The sequence below is a fragment of the Tachyglossus aculeatus genome, chromosome X1 (genome assembly GCF_015852505.1).
Source record: "Tachyglossus aculeatus isolate mTacAcu1 chromosome X1, mTacAcu1.pri, whole genome shotgun sequence".
Classification (NCBI taxonomy): Eukaryota; Metazoa; Chordata; class Mammalia; order Monotremata; family Tachyglossidae; genus Tachyglossus; species Tachyglossus aculeatus.
The window spans coordinates 86514774-86536505 of NC_052101.1; the positions used below are offsets into that span (position 1 = coordinate 86514774).

General features: G+C 46.2%; 2 protein-coding genes across 6 annotated transcripts in view; one reads left to right on the forward strand and one right to left on the reverse strand.

The window, feature by feature from the left end:
• Positions 1 to 9299, reverse strand: SLC7A6OS (solute carrier family 7 member 6 opposite strand). Its single transcript, XM_038772347.1, has 5 exons — positions 8951 to 9299; positions 4117 to 4494; positions 2065 to 2259; positions 538 to 655; positions 1 to 279 (listed from the first exon to the last, which is right to left on the reverse strand). Exons 1-5 carry the CDS (start codon positions 9155 to 9157, stop codon positions 146 to 148), a joined length of 1032 nt encoding a protein of 343 aa, XP_038628275.1. The 5' UTR covers positions 9158 to 9299; the 3' UTR covers positions 1 to 145.
• PRMT7 (protein arginine methyltransferase 7) overlaps positions 9242 to 21732 on the forward strand; it is a 75565-nt gene continuing 63074 nt past the window's right edge. Inside the window, exons 1-3 of one of the 5 annotated variants that reach the window (XM_038772339.1) lie at positions 9242 to 9390; positions 16676 to 16881; positions 18864 to 18900. In XM_038772339.1, the coding sequence (XP_038628267.1) occupies positions 16787 to 16881; positions 18864 to 18900 (132 nt within the window). In that variant the 5' untranslated portion in view covers positions 9242 to 9390; positions 16676 to 16786. Of the gene's footprint in view, positions 9391 to 16665; positions 16882 to 18863; positions 18901 to 21732 lie in introns of all 5 variants that reach the window. The other 4 variants (XM_038772342.1, XM_038772341.1, XM_038772338.1 and 1 more) reach the window with 4 other exon arrangements.

Here is a 21732-nt window from a genome sequence, read left to right on the forward strand (position 1 = left end):
TTCTGATTTTCAAATTATTTATTTTCCAAGAACTGTTTAACTTCAAATGTATGAGGGGAAAAAGCAAATGTAACTCTTTCTGGAGGATGGTGAGAAAATACACACACGACCTGGAAAATACTCCAGTAAGTGGTCTTGGTTGCCATCAATCAGGGTCCAACTCTTGGACAGAGTCTGAGTCAGAGTCCTTGAGCTCAGCACAATGGTATTTATCCCACATCTCCTTTTGGGTACTTCTTTCATCCTCATCACTGTGACTTCTAGACTCTTCATCAGAGCCTAGGGAGAAACAACATTTACATTTTACTGTTTATTTAAAAAACCTCCTGGTACCACAGGGGTGATTTTTCTTTGCTGAAGCACAGATTAGGTAAGTACCTTATACAGATCCCACAAAGGGAAGAAGATCTAAAGACCCCCTCCTGTTCTGGGATGACTACCCCAGAACTGCCCTCCTACTCATTACAGAGGGGATTCTAGTCTCCTTCCCCAAAGGCAGGAATGTTGAGAGTCAAGAGGCACATCGACACGACACACCTGAGTCGTCGTCATCGTCTTCAAAAATGGTCTCATCAGGGTACTCGTTGCGCCAATTGTCCTCACTGTTTTCATCATCCTCATCGTCAAAAATTTCCTCGAGTTCTTGCTCATCTATCTGTGTGAATCAAAATAAGTCACTGTTTTGAGCCTTCGACAGGTAGTTTTGACATGAGCAGTCATAGTAGGTTGCCACTAGGGACCTGATTTTTCATTTGGCAATAACCAAATTGTGCTGTTTCCTCTTGGCAACCCCTACAGACCAGTAGCCAGAAGACAGCAGAAGTCTGGAAGAGGAAGAAATACTTTTCTGGACCAGAAGTAGTGTGTTCTAATGGAAAGGGCATGGGCCTGGGACTCAGAGGACCTGGGTTCTAATTGTGACTCCCCCATTTTCCTGCTCTCAGATCTTAGGCAAGTCACTTGATTTCTCTGTGCTTCAATTTCCTCATCTATAAAATAGGGATTAAATCCCTGTTCTCCCTTCCTACTTAAACTGTGAGCCCCATGTGGGACTAGGACTGCATCCAACCTGATTACCTTGTATCTGACCCAGTGCTCTGTACAGCACTTGGCACATATGTGCTTAACATAAATCACTACTATTATCACAGCTTCATTCATGTTATACTCAAAACCCTATTGCCACAGGCTAGAGTGCAAAATGAACATACTGAACAAAGATGAGAGCAAAGAAAGCTATGAGAGGCTTTAGATCCTTTTCTACCTATAACTGATCAATGCTGACACCATGTGTTTTTGGGGGGCAATATTTTGTAAAATTTACTTTGAACACTTTCATTTGTATACACAAAATTTTGGATCCAGGGATGCATGTGTAGTCATCAACCTGCCTCAAAGTGGCAAGCATGGGAAAAGTCACACATAGCACTTCTCTGGTAAGGGCAACGGGGGCCACGGCTTGTTGTTACCAAGTAAGTCCACGCAGGGTAAGGAGAGATGGTGTCTGGCATAACCCTAAGGCTGTGGGGAGAAAGATTATGTGGTGGTGATGGCGGCAAGCATGCCACCAAGAGAAAATGGATCCAGATGCTGTTAAGTGGGGAAAGGGTATGGAAGTAGTAGGGCAAATCCCTAAATCTCCTGCGAACAGGCCTTCCCTTTGGGCCAGCACTTGAGAGTCCCTCTTACCTCCTTGGGGCTTATGACCACCACTACAGTTTTGGATTACCCCTGGGACTTAGCCTCACAGGGGCTAAACTAGTGTAAGGCCTTATCACATAAGGTTTTTAAAATTCTATGCTAAGCATTCTTTTTAAAATAATTTTGTTGTAATAGTTTCATAATAAAAAAGCTTATCTTCTATAAAAAATCCTTTTGCAATATACCCAGGATATGTAAAGTGTCCTAAATTACTGTCAAACTTTTTTTTTGGTCTGGGTTAGGGTAGCTTAGAGAAAAAGAAGAAAAAAAAAAAGAAAGGCCGATTTTTTATGGGAACGAATCCATTCCCGCATTTGGGTTTGACCCAAGACTCCACAAGCAGATTTATAAACACATTCTTACCAGTTCACACTCTTCGCTGTATCGGCGGACAGAAAGGACACCATCAATCCAGATTGGAATTGTGGTCTTTCTATAATAAATATCATATTCAAAATCCTCCTCTTCGTCCTGTGGCCTTGTATTACAATCTGCAGCTAAAAGGCTCTCACGCAGCATCTTCATTGAGTTGCAAAGTATCGGCTCTGGCTCAAATACCTGTGAACAGCCAAAGGCAGCAAAAATGTGATCTGCAGAGAAATGGTTAGTGACCAAGATGCCAAATGTCCTTTAAATGGGGATTCCTATCATACTCTGGTGTTGGTCCTTATGCTCTGCCTCAAACTGCCCTGTTCACCTCACTCCTTGTTTCCTCCTCTTGGGCATATTCTCCTTAATGTACCTTTATCAAATCATCCAATTCCCCACCTCCAAACTCAGGCTGATTCCAATGCCCCTTTCCTTCACTTAAACAGTTTCTAAAATCCCACCTTCTCTCGCTTGAGACCTTCGATCTTGTGAATCCCTCCACTTACCCTAGATCACCTTACCCCATTTGCACTCCCTACCCAACCTCCCCTCTTGATGCCCCAATCTAAGCCCAACTCTGCTGTCTCCACCAAACCCAACTCCCTTGACTTCTGTCAATCTCACACACCCCTAGCCCCAGATCATCTCCACGGTATGCTTCCCACACTCCAATTTACATGCCTGGTTTCTCTCAAGCCAACCACTGTGCCTCATTCTAGTCTATCTCACTCTCTTTTGCTCATGCCCTCCCTTCTACCCAGAGCTACCTCTCTTTTCATATCCGACAGACCACTGCTCATTCTCATCGTCAAAGCTCTTCTAAAAATCATATCACCTCTAGGAGGCCTTCTCTCATCTCCCCACCCTATTTCTACCCCATAACTGCCACTTCAGCACTTCTGCATCACCTAAGCCTTTGGGTAATCACATCCTCCGCTGCACTTAATGTACATCTACTTTACCCCCTCTTGCTCTCTCCTACCTGTAACTTATTCTAGGATCTGTCTCTCCTGTTCAATTGTAGGCTCCTTGCGGGCAGGGATCATGTTTACTAACTTTACTATTCACCCCCAACTACTTAGTACCAGGCTCTACAGAATAAACTCAAAGAATACTACTACTAGTCAGAACATGCAGGGTGCTCTGACGCCTCACTGTTTACATACACACACACACACACACACACACACACCCATGTATCATCATACAATATGACTCATCCTTTTGTGTAAATATAGCATAATTATTCAATACTGTCCAATTGCCTTATAGTTCCTAAAGGGTAGAGCGTACTTCTACCTTGTAAAACCACTCTAAAGTCCTACGTTGGGCCTGTGTCAGGGCATACGGAAGTGGGCTGGGGCAAGATGGCATGGTTCCTACGAAAGCCATGCAACCAAGATGAAGTCACATGCACCTCTTCATATGCTGTGAATACAAACCCTAGCAGTCCCAGAAAGGCACACATTCAAGCTTGCTGCAATGCCCATGTGAGATCCTGCCTTTTTCCAAAAATAGGAAAGTCACACAGTGCCACTTATAGGAAGGTCTCACACACTTTTAGAGATGCTAATTCTGAATTAGCCACGACAGATGTTAAAATATAAGCCATGATGGTTTTGTTACATGTTTATGCTCAGATAACTCCTATTTCAAGCAATAGGGGCTACTATTTTTTACACACTAACAAGAGGGGCAGATTCAATTATATACCATGAATTTTCAGAGATGCAAAGACCCTATGCTAGTTTGGGGTAAGACCACTACATGGGGCCTACAGCTCTTCATGCTGGCTTTTAATTCATATATCTGGTAGCTTCATCTCAGGGACCTAGCTTGATACTGCTTCTAAAAGGGAGATTTACTGGGGTGGGGTTAGAAGTTTTTATAGTTTGTATGGAGAACTGAGGTATAGAGTTTGAGAAATTCTTCTACTGATTCAGTGTCAGAGTTCAATTTGGCATTCCTAACCTTCAAGGTTTGAAAAGTATTTCTGAAAGAATATAAAGTCTGGTATGCTTATTTTTTTATATACCCATCACTCACCTTGAAGGCAGCCGCTCCACCCTCTGAGTCTTCTGTTTCTTCATGAATTATGTCAAACACCTGAAATTCTTGATCATGGGTTGAGCTAGCACCTGCGACATTACTTTCTTTTTCTGTCTTCTCTTCTGCCTTTTCCGAATCCACTTCATCATTTTTAGAATTGCCGCTATCGCTTATATTAAGTTGGGCCATTTCTTCTTCCATGCAGTATGGCCGGTGCTTAGAGATGAGGCGATAGCGGCGTTCTTGCCTACTGATTTTCTGGGAAACTTGGAGACTCTTAAGGATTCTTTGTTTACTTCCAGAAGATGGGCGTAAGAGACTTGCTGCTCTTTCTCGGGCAATAGCTTCTTGAACACACTTTTTAACAGGTTCATTCTAAGGGGCAGAGAGAAAGAAATGAATTAAATAACTTACTCCTGCAGTTAAACTGAACCAATGGAGCATGGCTATTAGGAAAACAAGACCTATGGTTTTATAGTACACATTCATTTATCTGGCCCCTCCTAACCATATCTAGTTTATTCGGGCTACTTTTGGTCTTGTTTACCAGTGTATTTGCACTGTTTGATAGTCTGAGTTTTTGCCTCTCATGTTTCAAGTATGTTTGGGGCTGGGAAAGGAAGAGGACTGCTGAAAGAGAGCAGGGTCCAAGAAGGGCAAGGGAGGTGGTGGTCAAGAACAGAGGGAGACAGCAAGTTGGGGAAGCAGATTCACCTCTGCATATTAGAACACAGTTAACCTACCTTTCTGAACTTCCTAGACTTTCATACATCTAAACTGTGCCTGTCCCAGTTGATCCATGCATTCAAAGAACCTTAAGCACCCTGTGGGGCATCAACAAACATTTGAATATGACATTCTGGGGATGATCTAGGCCCATTTCAGTGCAGAACAGACTCTCTGGGGCCAAGGCCCAAACTGAACCATCAGGGAGTGGAAAAGGAATTGATATAGTGAGTGAGGCTAAAAGAGACGAGTTGCCCTTCACTGCCCTGAGTCTAAATAACTGTCAAATATGAGGGTACAAAACGAATGATCACTCATCTCACACAGGCAATGTCAATTTAAGGTTCCTCCCCTAGACTGTATGTTCCTTGTCAGCAGGGAACATGTCTACCAACTCTGTTATATTGTACTCCCCCAAGCTCTTAGTACAGTGCTCTGCACACAGTATGCACTCAATAAATATGATTGACTGAGCTTCATAGACCTTGAATCCAAGTACTGAAGTCTGGAGTTTGTGCCACACCAACTGCAGCCTTTCTGGCGTAGACGTTCAGTCTTCGATCATTATTATATTATATAGAGAAGCAGCGTGGCCTAGTGGAAAGATCCTGGCCCTGGGTGTCAGAGGACCTGGGTTCTAATCCCGGTTCTGCTACTTGCCTGCTCTGGGACCTTGGGAAAATCATGTAACTTCTCTGTGCCTCAGTTTCCTCATCTGCAAAATGGGAATTCAATACCTGTTCTCTCTCCTACTTAGATTGGGAGCCCCATGTGGGACAGGTACTATGCCCGACCTGATTACATTGTATCTACCCCCATCACTTAGAACAGTACTTGACACATAGTAAGCAGTCAGATACCACAATTATTATTATTATTATTAATGTGAGCTTTTCATGGAATCCTGAAGATGAGACAGAACCAGATGATTTCTAGGAAACCACCTGAATAAGCACATCACTGAACACAGGGGTAGTCTCATTTTCTCAGACTACTTTTCATAAATGATGTCGCGACTGTAGACTGTAAGCTTGTTGTGGGCAGGGGATGTGTCTCTTTGTCGTTATAGTGAACTCTCCCAAGTGCTTAGTACAGTACTTTGCACACAGTAAGCGTTCAATATATATGACTGAATGATTGACTGAATGAATGCATGAGGAACTGGTACCACAGGCTAAGGCAAGGATAAAAGTGGCTTTAGGATCCAACTGGGAAGGGGAAAGGACCTGAGATGTTTACTGCCTCAATCAATCCATCACTGGTATTTACTGATCACTGACTTTGTGCAGGGTACTGTACTAAGTGCTTGGGAAAGTGCAACAGAATTGGTATACACTTTCCCTGCCCACAACAAACTTACAGGCTAGAGGAGCAGGCAGACATTAATATAAATAATGTACATGTACAGAGAAGCAGCATGACTCAGTAGAAACAGTACAGGTTTTGGAGTCAGAGGTCATGGGTTCAAATCCCGGCTCCACCAATTGTCAGCTGTGTGACTTTGGGCAAGTCACTTAACTTCTCTGTGCCTCAGTTACCTCATTTGTAAAATGGGGATGAAGACTGTGAGCCCCTCGTGGGACAACCTGATCACCTTGTAACCTCCCCAGCGCTTAGAACAGCAGCACTTAATAAATGCCATCATTATTATTATTACAGTTCACTGACCTCCCTGCTTCTCCCCTCTCCAGTCCATAATACACTCTGCGACCCAGATCATTTTTCTAACCTGCCATTTTGCACTTTTCCCCACTCCTCGAAAACCTCCCTTGCCCATCCCTCTCTATATCAAGCAGAAAGTCCTAACCTAAAGACACTCTATCAGCTCCTACATTCTTACTGATCAATTCTTCTCCCACTACACTCTCTCCCATCACTGGCCACTAGTTCACATCACCCTATACTGCCTGGTATTCCCTCCTCCTTGATATGAAGCAAATCACTGCTCTCTCCATCTTCAAAGCCTTTTTTAAAAATCATATTTCCCCTACGAGGCCTTCCACAGCTAACTTGGTCTAGTGAAAGAGCACAGGCCTAGGAGTCAGAAGGACCTGAGTTCTAATCCTGCCTCTGCCACTCTTGCCTGCTGTGTGACCTTGGGCAAGTCACTTAACTTCTCTGTGCCTTAGTTAAGTCATCTGTAGAATGGGGATTAAGACTGTAAGCCCCATGTGGGAGAGGGACTGTGTCCAAACCTGATTTGCTTGGCAGCACTTAGTACAGTGCTGAGCACATAGTAAGCACTTAAATACTGCAATTATAATAATTACTGTATCCCTAACTTCTACTTCAGCACCTTTTTGCTAAGGATTCAGAACTCAGTCTTCCTTAGCCCATAGGCACATCTTAATCAATGATATTTATTGGGCATTTACTCTATATACTAAGCATAGACATGATCCCTGCCCTCAGGAGCTTACAATTTAGTGGGGGAAACTGATACTAAAATAAATTACAGGTAGGGCAGAACTTTTTTTGGGGGGGCGGGGAGAAGTGGGGTACCCAAGTGCTTAGGTGATCCAGAAGTTCTTGAGTGGCAGTAGGGGGATGGGGAGATGAGAGATTAACCAGGGAAGGCCCCTTGGAGATGTGATTTCAGAAGGGCACTGAAAATGGGAAGAGCACTGGCTTACAGGATGTGAAGGGGGAACTCTAGGTAGAGGAGTGGGCATGGCAGACAATTACTCTCCCCCACTTCAAAACCTTACTGAAGGCACATCTCCTGCAAGAGGACTTCCCTGACTAAGCTCTCCTTCCCTCTTCTCCCACTCTCTTCTGCATGGCTCTTACTTCCTTTATTCATCCCCTCACAGCCCTGCAGCACTTATGTACATATCTGTTATTTATTTATATTAATGTCTGTCTCTCCCTCTAGGCTGTAAGTTTATTGTGAGCACAGAATATGTCTGTTTATTGTTATACTGCACTCTCCCAAGTGCTTAGTACAGTGCTCTGAACACTGTAAGTGCTCAATAAATATGATTGAATGAATGAACGAACCTGAGCAGAGGGTTGACAGAGAGACCAAACAAATCTTGCATACCCCATTACTTAAAGCACTAACTCATAGACTCTAAGCTTGTTGTGGGCAGGGAATGTGTCTGTTTATTCTGTTGTTCTGTACTCTTTCCAATGCTTAGTAGAGTACTCTACACATAGTAAGCACTCAATAATACCATTTATTGCATATACATGTATACACACAAACACACACACACATCCCTTTTTCCCCTTACTCATAATTTATTTTGGTGTCAATTTATTTTAGTGTCTGTCTCCCTCATTAGATTATAAAATCCTTGAGGGAAAAGATCATGTCTACCAACTCTATTGTGTTGTACTCTCCCAAGCATTTAGCACAGTACTAAATAAACCATTGATTGATTGATTGAATGGAGATGGCTGAGGATTGATAGAGTAAATGAAGGGTTACAGTTCAGGGGCACAACCACCTCATTGAGGGCGGAACAAATCAGCAGAGTGGCCTAGTGGAAAGCACAGGACTGGGAGTCAGAGGACCTGGATTCTAATCCCAACTCGATCAAGTGTCTGCGGTGTGATGCTGGATAAGTCACTTCCCAGGGCCTCAGTTGCCTCATATGTAAAATGGGGTTTAAATACCCATTCTCCCTCTTATTTGGACTGGGAGCCCCAAGTGGGACCGTTCCAACTCTATTAACTTGTACCTGCCCCAATGCTTAGAACAGTTCTTGACACATAGTAAGCGCTTTACAAATAACACAAAAACGTCTGAGGAAACGAGGTTATGGGTGGCATCTCACTGGGGTCAGGGCAAGTCTGAGGGAACGAGGTCATGGGGAGCATCTTACTGGGGTCAGGGCAAGTCTGAGGGATAGAGGTCATGGGGGCATCTCAATGGGGTCAAGGCAAGTCTGAGGGAACGAGGTTATGGGTGGCATCTCACTGGGGTCAGGGCAAGTCTGAGGTAACGAGGTCATGGGGGCATCTCACTGGGGTCAGGGTAAGTCTGAGGGAACGAGGTCATGGGGGCATCTCACTGGGGTCAGGGCAAATCTGCGGGAACGAGGTCAGCCATCAAGAAGTGAGTGACACCAGGACGACCCCGGGGGCTGGCACAGGATACCTGAGAGGACAAAGTGGCCGCCAGTTTAAACACATGGTCTTCCACCGGTTCCTTTCCCGGAGACTTGGCCGAAGTCCCCGCCTCTGGGCCGGCTTCGCTCTCACTCCGGAGTCGTTTACACGATAGAATCAACGCCTCGGCCGGGTCCACTCCGCGTTTCCGCTTCACCCGCAGCACGGCGGAGGTTTCCTCCGCTGCCGCTGCCATTGCCGTGCCGGGGCACGCCGGAAAGAGACCTCGGTCGTCGGGAGGCCGGCCCGCTCGTAGCACCGCCTCTAAGGCTCAGGGGCGGGGCGGGAAGGAGGCCAGGCTGGCGCTCGGCCACCCCCTCCCCGCCCTCTTGCTGCCTCTGCCCGATCCGAGCCCTCTGCGCCACGCGGGTAGAGCGGCGCCGGGAAATGGCGGCGGCTCCCCCAAGTCGTCGGGGACGGTTTTGAGAGGTGAGTGAGGCGATTGTGGCGCGCGCGGCCTGTGGTAGTTGCCGATAGAACGCGCAGATGCGCGAGAAGCAAACCTGACGCATGCGCTGCTCTGCTTAAGTTCAGGGCTCGCGGGTCGGGGTTTGTGATTGTGGGTGGTAGTGTGCTACCTCCAGCTCAAGGCTGAGAGGGCAGGAGGTTAGCCCCCTCCAACTTTCTTACCGTATTAATAATGATGACATTTATTATGCGCATACTATGTGCAGAGCACTGTTCTAAGCGCTGGGGTAGATACAAGGTCATCATCACAGTCATTAATCCCCGTTTTCCAGGTGAGGTAACTGAGGCCCAGACAAGGGAAGTGACTTGCCCAGGGTCCCACAGCAGACATAATTATAATAATAATGGCATTTATTAAGCACTTACTATGTGCAAAGCACTGTTCTAATCGCTGGGGAGGTTACAAGGTGATTAGGTTGTCCCACGGGGGGCTCACAGTCTTAATCCCCATTTTACAGATGAGGTCACTGAGGCCCAGAGAAGTTAAGTGACTTGCCCAAAGTCACACAGCTGGCAATTGGTGGAGTCGGGATTTGAACCCTTGACCTCTGATTCCAAAGCTCATGCTCTTTCCACTGAGCCACGCTGCTTCTCCATGTGGGGGAGCCGGCATTAGATCCCATGACCTTCAGTGTGGCCTAGTGGCAAGAGCACGGGTTGGGAGTCAGAGGACGTAGGTTCTAATCCCACCTCTGCCACTTGTCTGCTGTGTGGCCTTGGGCAAGCCACTTAACTTCTCTGTGCCTCAATTACCTCATCTGTAAAATGGGGAGTAAGACTGTGAGCCCCACTTGGGCCAACCTGATTACCTTGTATCTACCCCAGTGCTTAGAACAGTGCTTGGCACATAGTAAGCGCTTAACAAATACCATAATTATTATTACTATTATTATTCTGACTCCCAGGCCCGGCTCTTTCCACTAAGCCACGGTGCTTCTCACCCTTCCCCCTGCCCCTTTCTCTACTCTCCCCCATCCCTACTTTTCCCCCTTTCCAGCCCCACAACACTTACGTCCATATCTGTAATTTATTTCTATTAATGTCTGTCTCCCCCTGTAGACTGTAAGCTCATTTTGGGCAGGAAATGTGTCTGTTTATAGCTCTATTGTCCTCTCCCAAGTGCCTAAAACAGTGCTCTGCACACAGTAAGCGCTCAATAAATAGGACTGAAGGAATGACTACTTTCCTCCCCTTTCTTCATCCTTCACCACCCTTACACTGCTAACCACGTTAATCTAAGCACTTGTCCTATCCCATCTTGATTACTCCATCAGCCTCCTCGTCGACCTCCCTGCCTTCAATCTCTCCCTACTCCAGTCCACACTTCACTGTGGTGCCTGGATCATTTTCCTCAAAAACGTTCAGTCCATGTTTTCCCACTCTTCAAGAACTTCCAGTGGTTGCCCACCCACCTCCACATCAAGCAGAAACTCCTTATCATCGGCTTTAAAACACTCAATCACCTGGGGAAGCAACATGGCACAGCAGGTGGAGCACAAGCCCGGGAGTCAGAAGGACCTGGGTTCTAATTCTGACTCCAACTCTTGTCTGCTCTGTGACCCTGGACAAGTCACTTAATTTCCCTGTGCCTCAGTTACCTCATCTGTAAAATGGGGATTTAGACTGTGAGCCCTAAGTGGGACAGGGTCTGTGTCCATCCTGAGTAGCTTGTATCTACCCCAATGCTTAGAACAGTGCCTGGCACATGGTAAGTGCTTAACAGTATCATCCTCATTCATTCATTCAATCATTTATTGAGCACTTACCATGTGCAGACCACTGTACTAAGCACTTGGGAGAGTACAATATAACAATAAACAGATACATTCCTGAATGCCCACAATGAATTTACAGTCTAGAGGGGGGAGAAAGACATTAATATAAACAAATAAATAATAATAATAATTATGGTATTTGTTAAGTGCTTACTATGTGCCAAGCACTATTTTAAGCACTGAGGTAGATACAAGGTCATCAGGTTGTCCCACACCAGGCTCACAGTCTTAATCCCCATTTTACAGATGAGGGAACTGAGGCCCAGAGAAGTTAAGTGACTTGCTCAAGGTCGTACAGCAGACTAGTGGCAGAGCCGGGATTAGAACTCGCGACCTCTGACTCCCAAGCCCGGGTTTTTTTCCCCTGGACCATGCTGCTTCTCTGATTACAGATATGTACATAAGTGCTGTGAGGCTAGGAGGGGCCTTGCTTCCTCCTACCTCACCTCACTGATATCTCACTACAACCCAGCACATACACTTTGCTCTTCTAATGCTACCAACTGTTTTCCCACATCCTGCCTCCTGCCTGGAACTTCCACTGTGAGCCCATTGTGGGGAGGGATTATCTCTATTTGCTGAATTGTACTTCCCAAGTGCTTAGTACAATGCTCTGCACACAGTAAGCGCTCAATAAATATGATTGAATGAATGAATAAATTAATCTGACAGATGATTACTCTTCCCACCTTCTCCAAGCCCTCATTTCCCCTACTCCTTCTCCCTTTTGCATCACCTATGCACTTGGATTTGTACCATTTATTCACCCGACTGTCCCACAGCACTTACGTACATATCCGTACTCTATATTAATGTCTGTATTTCCTTGTAGACTGTAAGCTTGTTGTGGGCAGGGACCATGTATCGTTCTCGTTCTCTCCCAGTCACGTAGTACAGTTCTTTGCACACAGTAAGTGCAGAATAACTGATTGATTTTCACCCCTAGTTATTGCATGTGTCCAGAGCATACTTTGTACCCAGCTCTGCCTTAAGCACCAGTCCCAACTTCTCTCCTTTGCAAGTTTCCTTCTTCTCTTCACCATCACCTCAAAGTTAATTTGTATAAAACGGAGCTCATCTTCCCTCCCAGAGCCTCTCCTCCATTCTAGGATAATAATCCAGATAACAGGCCCACAATCCAACTGGTGAGGGGACCGGAAATAACAACTGTGGTATTTGTTATGTGCTTATTATGTGCTAAGCATTGGAATAGATACAAGATAAGTAGGTCAGACACAGTCTCTGTTCCACATGGAGACCATTCATTCATTCAACCATATTGAGCACTTGTGTGCAGAGCACTGTACTAAGCGCTTGGGAAGACTAGAGAGGGAGACCAGGTATCTCATTCCCATTTGACAGATGGCACAATCTGATCACCTTGTAACCTCCCCAGCGCTTAGAACAGTGCTTTGCACATAGTAAGCGCTTAATAAATGCCATTATTATTATTCCCTATATTTAGTATGTCACCATATCCTGTTGGTGGTTTCTCCACAGCATTTTCATCCACCACGCTGGCCCAGGCACTTGTCATATCTACTTTAGCGCATAGTACAGTGATTGGCACATTACTAAGCCCTGAACAAATATTACAATTATTATTATATAAAGCAGCCCAAATCATTTAGATTCTCACAGAAGTGTCACCAGTTTTCTAAAATTCATTCAGCCCTCTAATAATTGTCCACTCCTCACCCACTCTCTTCTCACACTACACCCCAGGCTGCACTCTTTGTTCCTTTCAAGCTAGCCTGTTTACTTTGCCTCTCTCACTGCCTACTTCATGCTAATGCCCTCCCTTCTGTCTGAAACTCTTTCTCCCTTCACGTCTAGTGACCTCATCTAGTCCCTTGGTGACCTCATTTGCTCCCACGGCTTCAACTATCATCTCTACGCTGATGACACCCAAATCTACATCTCTGTCCCTGCTCTCTCCCCCTCCCTCCAGGCTCGCATCTCCTCCTGCCTTCAGGACATCTCCAGCTGGATGTCTGCCCGCCACCTAAAACTCAACATGTCCAAGACTGAACTCCTTGTCTTCCCTCCCAAACCCTGCCCTCTCCCTGACTTTCCCATCACTGTTGACGGCACTACCATACTTCCCATCTCACAAGCCCGCAACCTTGGTGTCATCCTCGACTCCGCTCTCTCATTCACCCCTCACATCCAAGCCGTCACCAAAACCTGCCGGTCTCAGCTCCGCAACATTGCCAAGATCCGCCCTTTCCTCTCCATCCAAACCGCTACCCTGCTCGTTCAAGCTCTCATCCTATCCCATCTGGACTACTGCATCAGCCTCCTCTCTGATCTCCCATCCTCGTGTCTCTCCCCACTTCAATCCATACTTCATGCCGCTGCCCTGATTGTCGTTGTCCAGAAACGCTCTGGGCATGTTACTCCCGTCCTCAAAAATCTCCAGTGGCTACCAATCAATCTGCGCATCAGGCAGAAACTCCTCACCCTGGGCTTCAAGGCTCTCCATCACCTCGCCCCCTCCTACGTCACCTCCCTTCTCTCCTTCTCCAGCCCAGCCCGCACTCTCCGCTCCTCTGCCGCTAATCTCCTCACCATGCCTTGTTCTCACCTGTCCCGCTGTTGACCCCCGGCCCACGTCCTCCCCCTGGCCTGGAATGCCCTCCCTCCCAACATCCGCCAAGCTAGCTCTCTTCCTCCTTTCAAGGCCCTACTGAGAGCTCACCTCCTCCAGGAGGCCTTCCCAGACTGAGCCCCCTCCTTCCTCTCCCCCTTTCCCCCTCTCCATCCCCCCATCTTACCTCCTTCCCTTCCCCACAGCACCTGTATATATGTATATATGTTTGTACATATTTATTACTCTATTTTACTTGTACATATCTATTCTATTTATTTTATTTTGTTAATATGTTTGGTTTTGTTCTCTGTCTCCCCCATCTAGACTGTGAGCCCACTGCTGTCTCTATATGTTGCCAACTTGTACTTCCCAAGCGCTTAGTACAGTGCTGTGCACACAGTAAGCGCTCAATAAATATGATTGATTGATCTAGTAGACCACTACCCTCCCCATCGTCAAAATCCTTTTGAAATCACATAATAATCAATCAATCATATATGTTGAGCTCCTACTTTGTGAAGAGCAGTGTACTAAACTCTTGGCAGAGTAGACTGTAACAGTTGTAAGCCATGTTCCTTGACAACAATGAACTTAATAATGGTAGTATTTAAATGTTTACTATGGGCTAAGCACTAGGCTAAGCACTGAGGTAGATGCAAGATAGGTCAGACGTAGACTGAGCTCCATGTGGGACATGGACTAAGGGGGATGGAGAATAGGTATTTAATTCCCATTTTACAGGTGAAGAAACTGGCACAGAAAAGTTTAGTGACTTGCCCAAGGTCACAGAGCAGGCAAGTGGCAGAGACAGGATTAGAACCCAGGTCACTTAACTCACACACAGGCCTGTGCTCTTTCCACTGGGCCATTCTGCTTCTCCATGCACATCTCTTCCAGGATGCTGTCTCTAATTAATCTCTCCTATCCTCTCCTTATGTTTCCCTCAACTGCCACTTCTGTTTCCCCTAGGCCCTTGGATACTAATCAACCAGTGGTAATTAGTGAGCACTTACTGTGTGCAGAGCACTGTATTAAGCACTTGGGAAAGTGCAATACAACAGAGTTGGTAGACATGATCCCTGCCTTACCCCCTTCTAGACTGTGAGCCTGTTGTGGGCAGGGATTGTCTCTATTGCTGTATTGTACTTTCCAAGCATTTAGTACAGTGGTCTGCACACAGTAAGCGCTCAGTAAATACGATTGAATGCAGTCGGGGAGACAGACATTAAAATTAAGTACACATAGGGGAAGTGGCAGAGTATAAGGAAAAATGCATAAATGCTGTGGGGGTGGGGTGAATATCAAAGTGCTTAAGGTGTAGCACCCAAGTGCACAGGCAACACAGAAAGGAGGGCCAATAGAGTGGGGGAATGAGAGGTTATTCAGGGAAGGCTTCTTGGAGGAGATTCATCCATTCATTCAATCATTTATTGAGCGATTACTATGTGCAGAGCACTGTACTAAGCACTTGGGAAGTACAAGTTGGCAACATATAGAGACGGTCCCTACCCAATAGCGGGAGATCTGATTTTAGTAGGGAATAGAAGATGAGGACAGTGGTGGTCCGTTGGATATGAAGTCCAGAGGGAGGACTGAACAAGGGGTCGGTGGTGAGAGATACGAGATCGAGGTACTGAGAGTAGATTGGCTTTAGTGGAGTGAAGTGTGCAGGCTGGGTTGTAATGGGAGATTAATGAGGTTAAATAGGAGGGGATGAGCTGATTGAGTGCCTTAAAGCCGGTGGTATGGAGTTTCTTTTTGAGGCATAGAAGGATGGACAACCATTGGCGGTTTCCGAGGGGTGGGGAGATGTGCACGGAACGTTAATTTTAGAAAAATGATCCGGGTGGCAGAGTGAAGTATGGACTGGAGAGAGGAGATGCTGGAGGCCAGGAGATCAGGTACTCATACACTATGCCCCTGCTACACCATGTACATATCTTTATACTCTTTGGCTTCTTCCTATCTGTAATTTATTATAATGTGTGTCTCCCCTGCCAGATAGAAAGGGTAGGGATTGTATCTACTAATCCCATTGTACTTTCCCAAGCATTTAATACAGTGCTCAATAAAAATTCTATTGCTTGTGCATGATTGTATACGATTGACCAGATCAAACTAAAGGACTACAAAGCTGTAGTGTTGTACAGCCCTCTCTATGTCTTGTGAGGGCTGAACTCCACCCAAGTGCCATATCTGGCTCCTTGAGCAGTTCCATTAGGGTCATTTAGCGGCCCACACTCAATGTCAAATGGCAAGACAAAATCATGAACAATGAAGTTCTGGAATGTAGTCAGTCTCCTAGCATCGAAGCTATGCACATCTTAACACAGCTATGCTGGGTGGGACACGTGAAGAGAGTGAGTGATAGCAGGATGCCCAAACAGCTGCTGTATGGAGAGTTGGAGTTGGGAAACCGAAAGCAAGGGGGGCAGAGGGAGCGTTTTAAGGACTTGGTAAAACAAAGCCTCAAACAATGACACATCCCAACTGAAAACCGGGAGTTAGTTGCTGAGGACAGTCCTGTGTGGCACACTGTTATCAAGAAGAGAGTGATGGTCTTTGAATAAAACCTTCGTCTGGAAGGAGAGACCAGTAGCCAAAAGAGAAAACAGCACCAGGCACTGCAAACATTAAGCAAAACAATGTGGCCAGGACCGTGGATCCCGCATTGGCCTTTTCAGCCACACGTATACTCACTCATAGGTGAACTTCACCATCAGTGGTGTCTACTTTGTATATGAAGGACAACTAGATATACTGTTGATTGACCAGTTAGTGTTGAAATAGGCATTGTATTTTAAAATTTGAAAAATATTTTCCACTGTATTAATTTTTCTTTGCTTTCTTTTTTTTTCGGGGGGGGAGGGGGATGTAGGGTTAAGTTTCTCGCAGCTGATCCAGTTCCGAAGCTCCCTCCACTGAACCCAGCTTTTCCACGCATAAACTACTGCTATTGCTACTGTAAACCAAACTTGTGGTCGTTGCCATGAAAGTCTTCTGTGGAAGAGCAAATCCAACGACAGGAGCCGTGGAATGGCTAGAGGAAGATGAGCACTATGATTACCATCAAGAAATCGCAAGGTAACAGAGGAATATACTTTAGTCCTAATAATGTAGTCCCAATGGTTGCAACATAGCATGATTTATTTTCTGAATGTAAACCCTAAAGCTTTGGGCATCAGTACAAGATATAGACTGTGTTTTTGAATATTTTTCTGCAAAAGGTGTCAGTTTTGCTTCATACATGTCCTTTTTGGTGAATTTTGTCGCGAATGCTTATTAAGGGTACCTGGTTAGTGATTTGGGGGGATGTAGCGTGGCTCAGTGGAAAGAGCCCGGGCTTCAGAGTCAGAAGTTGTGGGTTCTAATCCCAGCTCCGTCACTTGTCAGCTGTGTGAATTTGGGCAAGTCACTTAACTTCTGTGTGCCTCAGTTCCCTCATCTGTAAAATGGGGATTAAGACTGTGAGCCCCACGTGGGACAACCTGATTACCTTGTATCTCCCCCAGCACTTAGAACAGTGCTTGGCACATAGTAAGCGCTTAACAAATGCCATCATTATTATTATCATTCAGGTGGCAAATCTGGCAAATTCCACACAGATTGTAAAGTCCACTTGGAATTCCACAACCTAGAACACGGGTGGGGTGAGATTCTTTGGTATATATAGTCACAAATTCAAAACAAATCTACTTAAAAGCCTATGGGTAAGCCTGCTCTTAATGGAAAAAGCCAATCATCTTTTGAAATGCATTTTGTTTTGGTTTCTGTAAGGACTGCTGAAGTCTCATAAATTATGTAAAATCATAAAATAGGATTAGTGTGGGTCCCAGGGTGTTTTTCATACCAAAGAAGACTTCGATCTGTAAACTTCCTTGTCCAAGCTTCACTGTGACCCCAAGAGGAGGTAGGACAGAAAAGAGGATGAATAAACAATGTTGGTTCTGGAGAACAGAAAGGAGCCCGGGAGTAGATTTGAGGGACTTTGAATAAATTGGTGGTGGTCGTGGCAAAGGACACTAAAAGATCACCTAGCGTCTCTCGCTATAGCTGAAATGGTAGCTCTCCTGATGTTAACCATTGACATTCATTGAGCATCTATTATGTGTTTTATCACCTCTATTCAATCAGTCAATCAGTGGTATTCATTGAGTGCTTGCTGTGTGTGGAACACTGTACTAAGCACTTAGATGAGTTCAATACAATAGAATTGGTAGACACGTTCCCTGCCCACAAGTCTAAATGGGAGGCAGGGGCAGACAATCCAAATGAGTAAATTATGGCTATCAGTCAAAGGCATTTTTTGAATGCTTACTGTGTGCAGAGCACTGTACTAAACACTTGGGGGAGTACAATATGACAGAGTTGGTAGACACATTCCCTGTCCACAAGGAGCTTACAGTCTAGAGGGGCAGACAGACCAACCCAGAGAGCTTAATCTGCACTGGGAAGTGGAGCAGGAGCTCTGGATTTCCAGTACTCACTTTGTCCCCGGAGCATCCCTCAGACTGTCTGTGCTGACAGAGCAGGAGTGAGGTGGACACATGGCTTGTCTTCACTGGGCTCCGGGGCTGGGACCAAGCTAGCTAAAGTTGCCCATTCTACCCCCAAAGCTGTTGGTGAAGTGTTACTGGCTTTCTCCTCTGTGTCGGTCCCATGGGGGTAGGGCTCTCCCCCCCACCGGAGTGGATGCCTTTACTTCTGTTGGCTTTGGGGGTCTGTGCCTGAGAAAATATCTGTGCTTACTTCAAATGAAGAGTAAGAGGGGATGGAGGGAACATACTGTAAAGAAGACTTGGATCAGTGACCCTGCCTGGACACCTCTCTTCCCCCAGGATGTTTGGGAAGAGGAAGGATCCCTGTCCTGGACATTTACTTATTTCAGTACCTATGAGGCCATTCATTCTTCTCTACTTCTCTGCAGCTTACAAAGGTGCATTGCCGTGCCCTCAGGAACCTTGGGTGGGAGAGTCCAAATGGGGAATTTGTTTTCTAATTGGTTTTGGAATGGATTCTATGTGCCAAAGTCCTCTAACTCTTTTGGCTTTTTTGTTTGTTTTTAGATCATCCTATGCAGATATGCTGCACGACAAAGACAGAGTGAGTATAGAAGGAAAATAACTTGGTAAAGAATTACTCTTTGATTAGCAAGAAGTTGTGGTGGGCCTAGCGAACCCCACTTCTGCATCCTTTCTGGTTGCCCCATCCACCCCTCGCCTCAGAGACTATCTCCAAAAAACAGCAAGGGGATCATTAAAATTCTAGCCAGTTGTCCTCCCTCCAGTGGTTGGCTGCAGGAAGCTTGGGGAGAAAGGACTGTGGTCCTCTGGTGATTGCATGCTGTGATGCGTGTAGAATCCCTGCAGGGATCTCCGCTCCCTGGTGAATGTTTGGATCAGTGACCCCGCGTGGACACCTCTCTTCCCTCAGGATGTTTGGGAAGAGGAGGGATCCCTGTCCTGGACGCTTACTTATTCCAATACCTATGAGGCCATTCATTCATTCAATTTTATTTATTGAACGCTTACTGTGTGCGGAGCACTGTACTATAGCCATAGCCACCGCTTCCCTGAAAGAAGTGATTCACTCCCCGGTGCTGCTGCTCTGCAAGCCAAGCTGCTTCTTGCAGGGTCCCCTCATCCTTGCTCCTGAAGCAGCATGGCTCAGTGGAAAAAGCACGGGCTTTGGAGTCAGAGGTCATGGGTTAAAATCCCGCCTCTGCCACTTGTCAGCTGTGTGACTTTGGGCAAGTCACTTCACTTCTCTGGGCCTCAGTTCTCTCATCTGTAAAATGGGGGTGAAGACAGTGAGCCCCCTGTGGGACAACCTGATCACCTTGTAACCTTCCCAGCACTTAGAACAGTGCTTTGCACATAATAAGAACTTAATAAATGCCATTATTGTTATTATTATTATTATTAAACCTTTTTTTTTGGGGGGGGGGGCCCACGGTTGACCATTCTTCCTGTGTCCTGAGAGGTGTTCCCAAGTCTAGTCCTTCATCTGTGGGCTTGGAACAAATCCGTGCTTCCCAGCGGATTCTGCTTCTGTTCTGAATCTGCAAAACCCTTTTTCCTCTTTTGGGCCCTGGGTAGACCTAGGCCTATTCACCCCTTTCTCTTGGGGTCTCCTGGGGAAACCCTGGCTTCCAGGTAACCTTACCTGAGGGGTTTGCTTTGCTCAGTTGTCAGGCGATTTTGTTCCCAGCAATGAAATCGAGGCACCTCTCTCATCTGCCTGATCAGCGCAGGTTGGAAGCTCCCTCTAGACTGTAAGCTCATTGTGGGCCAGGAATATGTCTTTTATATTGTATTCTCCCAAGCACTCTGCACACAGTAAGTGCTCAATAAATACGATTGACTGACTGACAGCGGCCTTTGTTATGCTAATCACTTGAGGGAAGAGTGGAGCACCTGCACCCCAACCCCCATTCAGGACTTGAAGGATAAAGCTAGTGGGTGCTCAGCCCTCCCCAAAATCAAGGGAGTACACCCCCGACCAAGTACCGGCTTTTCCACACCTCCCACTACAAGTGAAGGCTGGTTTCCAGTCTGGTCAGGGGTGAAGCCCCCTCGCACCTGAGAATCTTCAATACTGCCGGTAGATTTTACACCTACTCCTTCCTCTAGGACTGTCTGCTGTTTGAACTCAGCAGTTTCAGCCTCTCTGCTCTCAGCCAAGCCCTCCCTGTGTGGAGCTGATCCCGTTGGTGTCCCCATCTCTGATGGACCCCCCCCCCCCCCCCCCAAGGACAAGCCCTATGGGATGCTCAAGGAATCAGTGCTTAGTACAGTGCTCTGCGCACAGTAAGTGCTCAATAAATACGATTGAATGAATGAATGAACGAATCAGGAAGTTCAGTGTGGGGCATGTTGTGGTCACGCTGTGTGACCTTGGGCAAGTCACTTCACTTCTCTAGGCCTCTGTTACCTCATCTGAAAAATGGGGATTGAGACCGTGAACCCCACATGGGACAGGGGGACTGTGTCCAACCTGATTTGCTTGTATCCACCCCAGAGCTTTGTACAGTGGCTGGCACATAGTAAGCACTTAAGAAATACCATTATTATTATTACTATCATTATTATTAGTATTATTATTATTTCAGATTTCCCCCTGCCCATCCAAGAGCATTGTGGAGCATGGCCCCAGTGTACACCCCATTACCTCAAGCTGTCCCTGCTGGCCTGCAGTCAGATCCTCAGTATCAGCTTGCTCCTGGCAGTCATGCTTTCCAGCTGCTGCTGTCAGTCAGTGGTATTTATTGAGCACTTATCCTGTGCAGAGCACTGTACTAAGAGCTCGGAAGAGTACAACACAACAGAATTAGCAGACACATTCCCTGCCCATAACCAGCGAACACCACTCAGCACCCCCTCGGTTGATATCCGTCTGCTGCTCCGAAGCCCTAGAACTGTCTGGGGAAAAATTCTCCAAAAAATCCCTCCAGTTAGTAAGTCAGTCAGTCATATTTATCGAGCACTTACTGTGTGCAGAGCACTGTATTAAGTGCTTGGGAGAATGCAACAAGTCCAGGAAGATGGGGCATGGGGGTTGCTCAGGAATTCAGAGCACTGTACTAAGTGCTTGGGAGGGTACAATACTCTGCAGAGGACTTAGGAGAGTGCCATAGCATTAGTAGTCACAATTCCTACCCTCAAGGTGCCCACAATCCACTTTGCACAGAGCATTGTACCGAGTGAGAGCTTGGGAGAGTACAATATAGTAGACGGAATCCTTTCTCTTCCCTCTGCCAGAGTGAGGTGAATGAGAGAAATCTCTCCCACCCACTGTGTTCACCTCTGCAGCCACTGAGGTCTCCTCCATTGCCGTTTCTGGCTGTTTAAAGTTCTCATTCTGCTCCTCCCCCATGGGTAACCTCTTGGGGAACGGTATCTCCGGGCTTCAGAATTTTTCTTTCTCCAGCTGAAA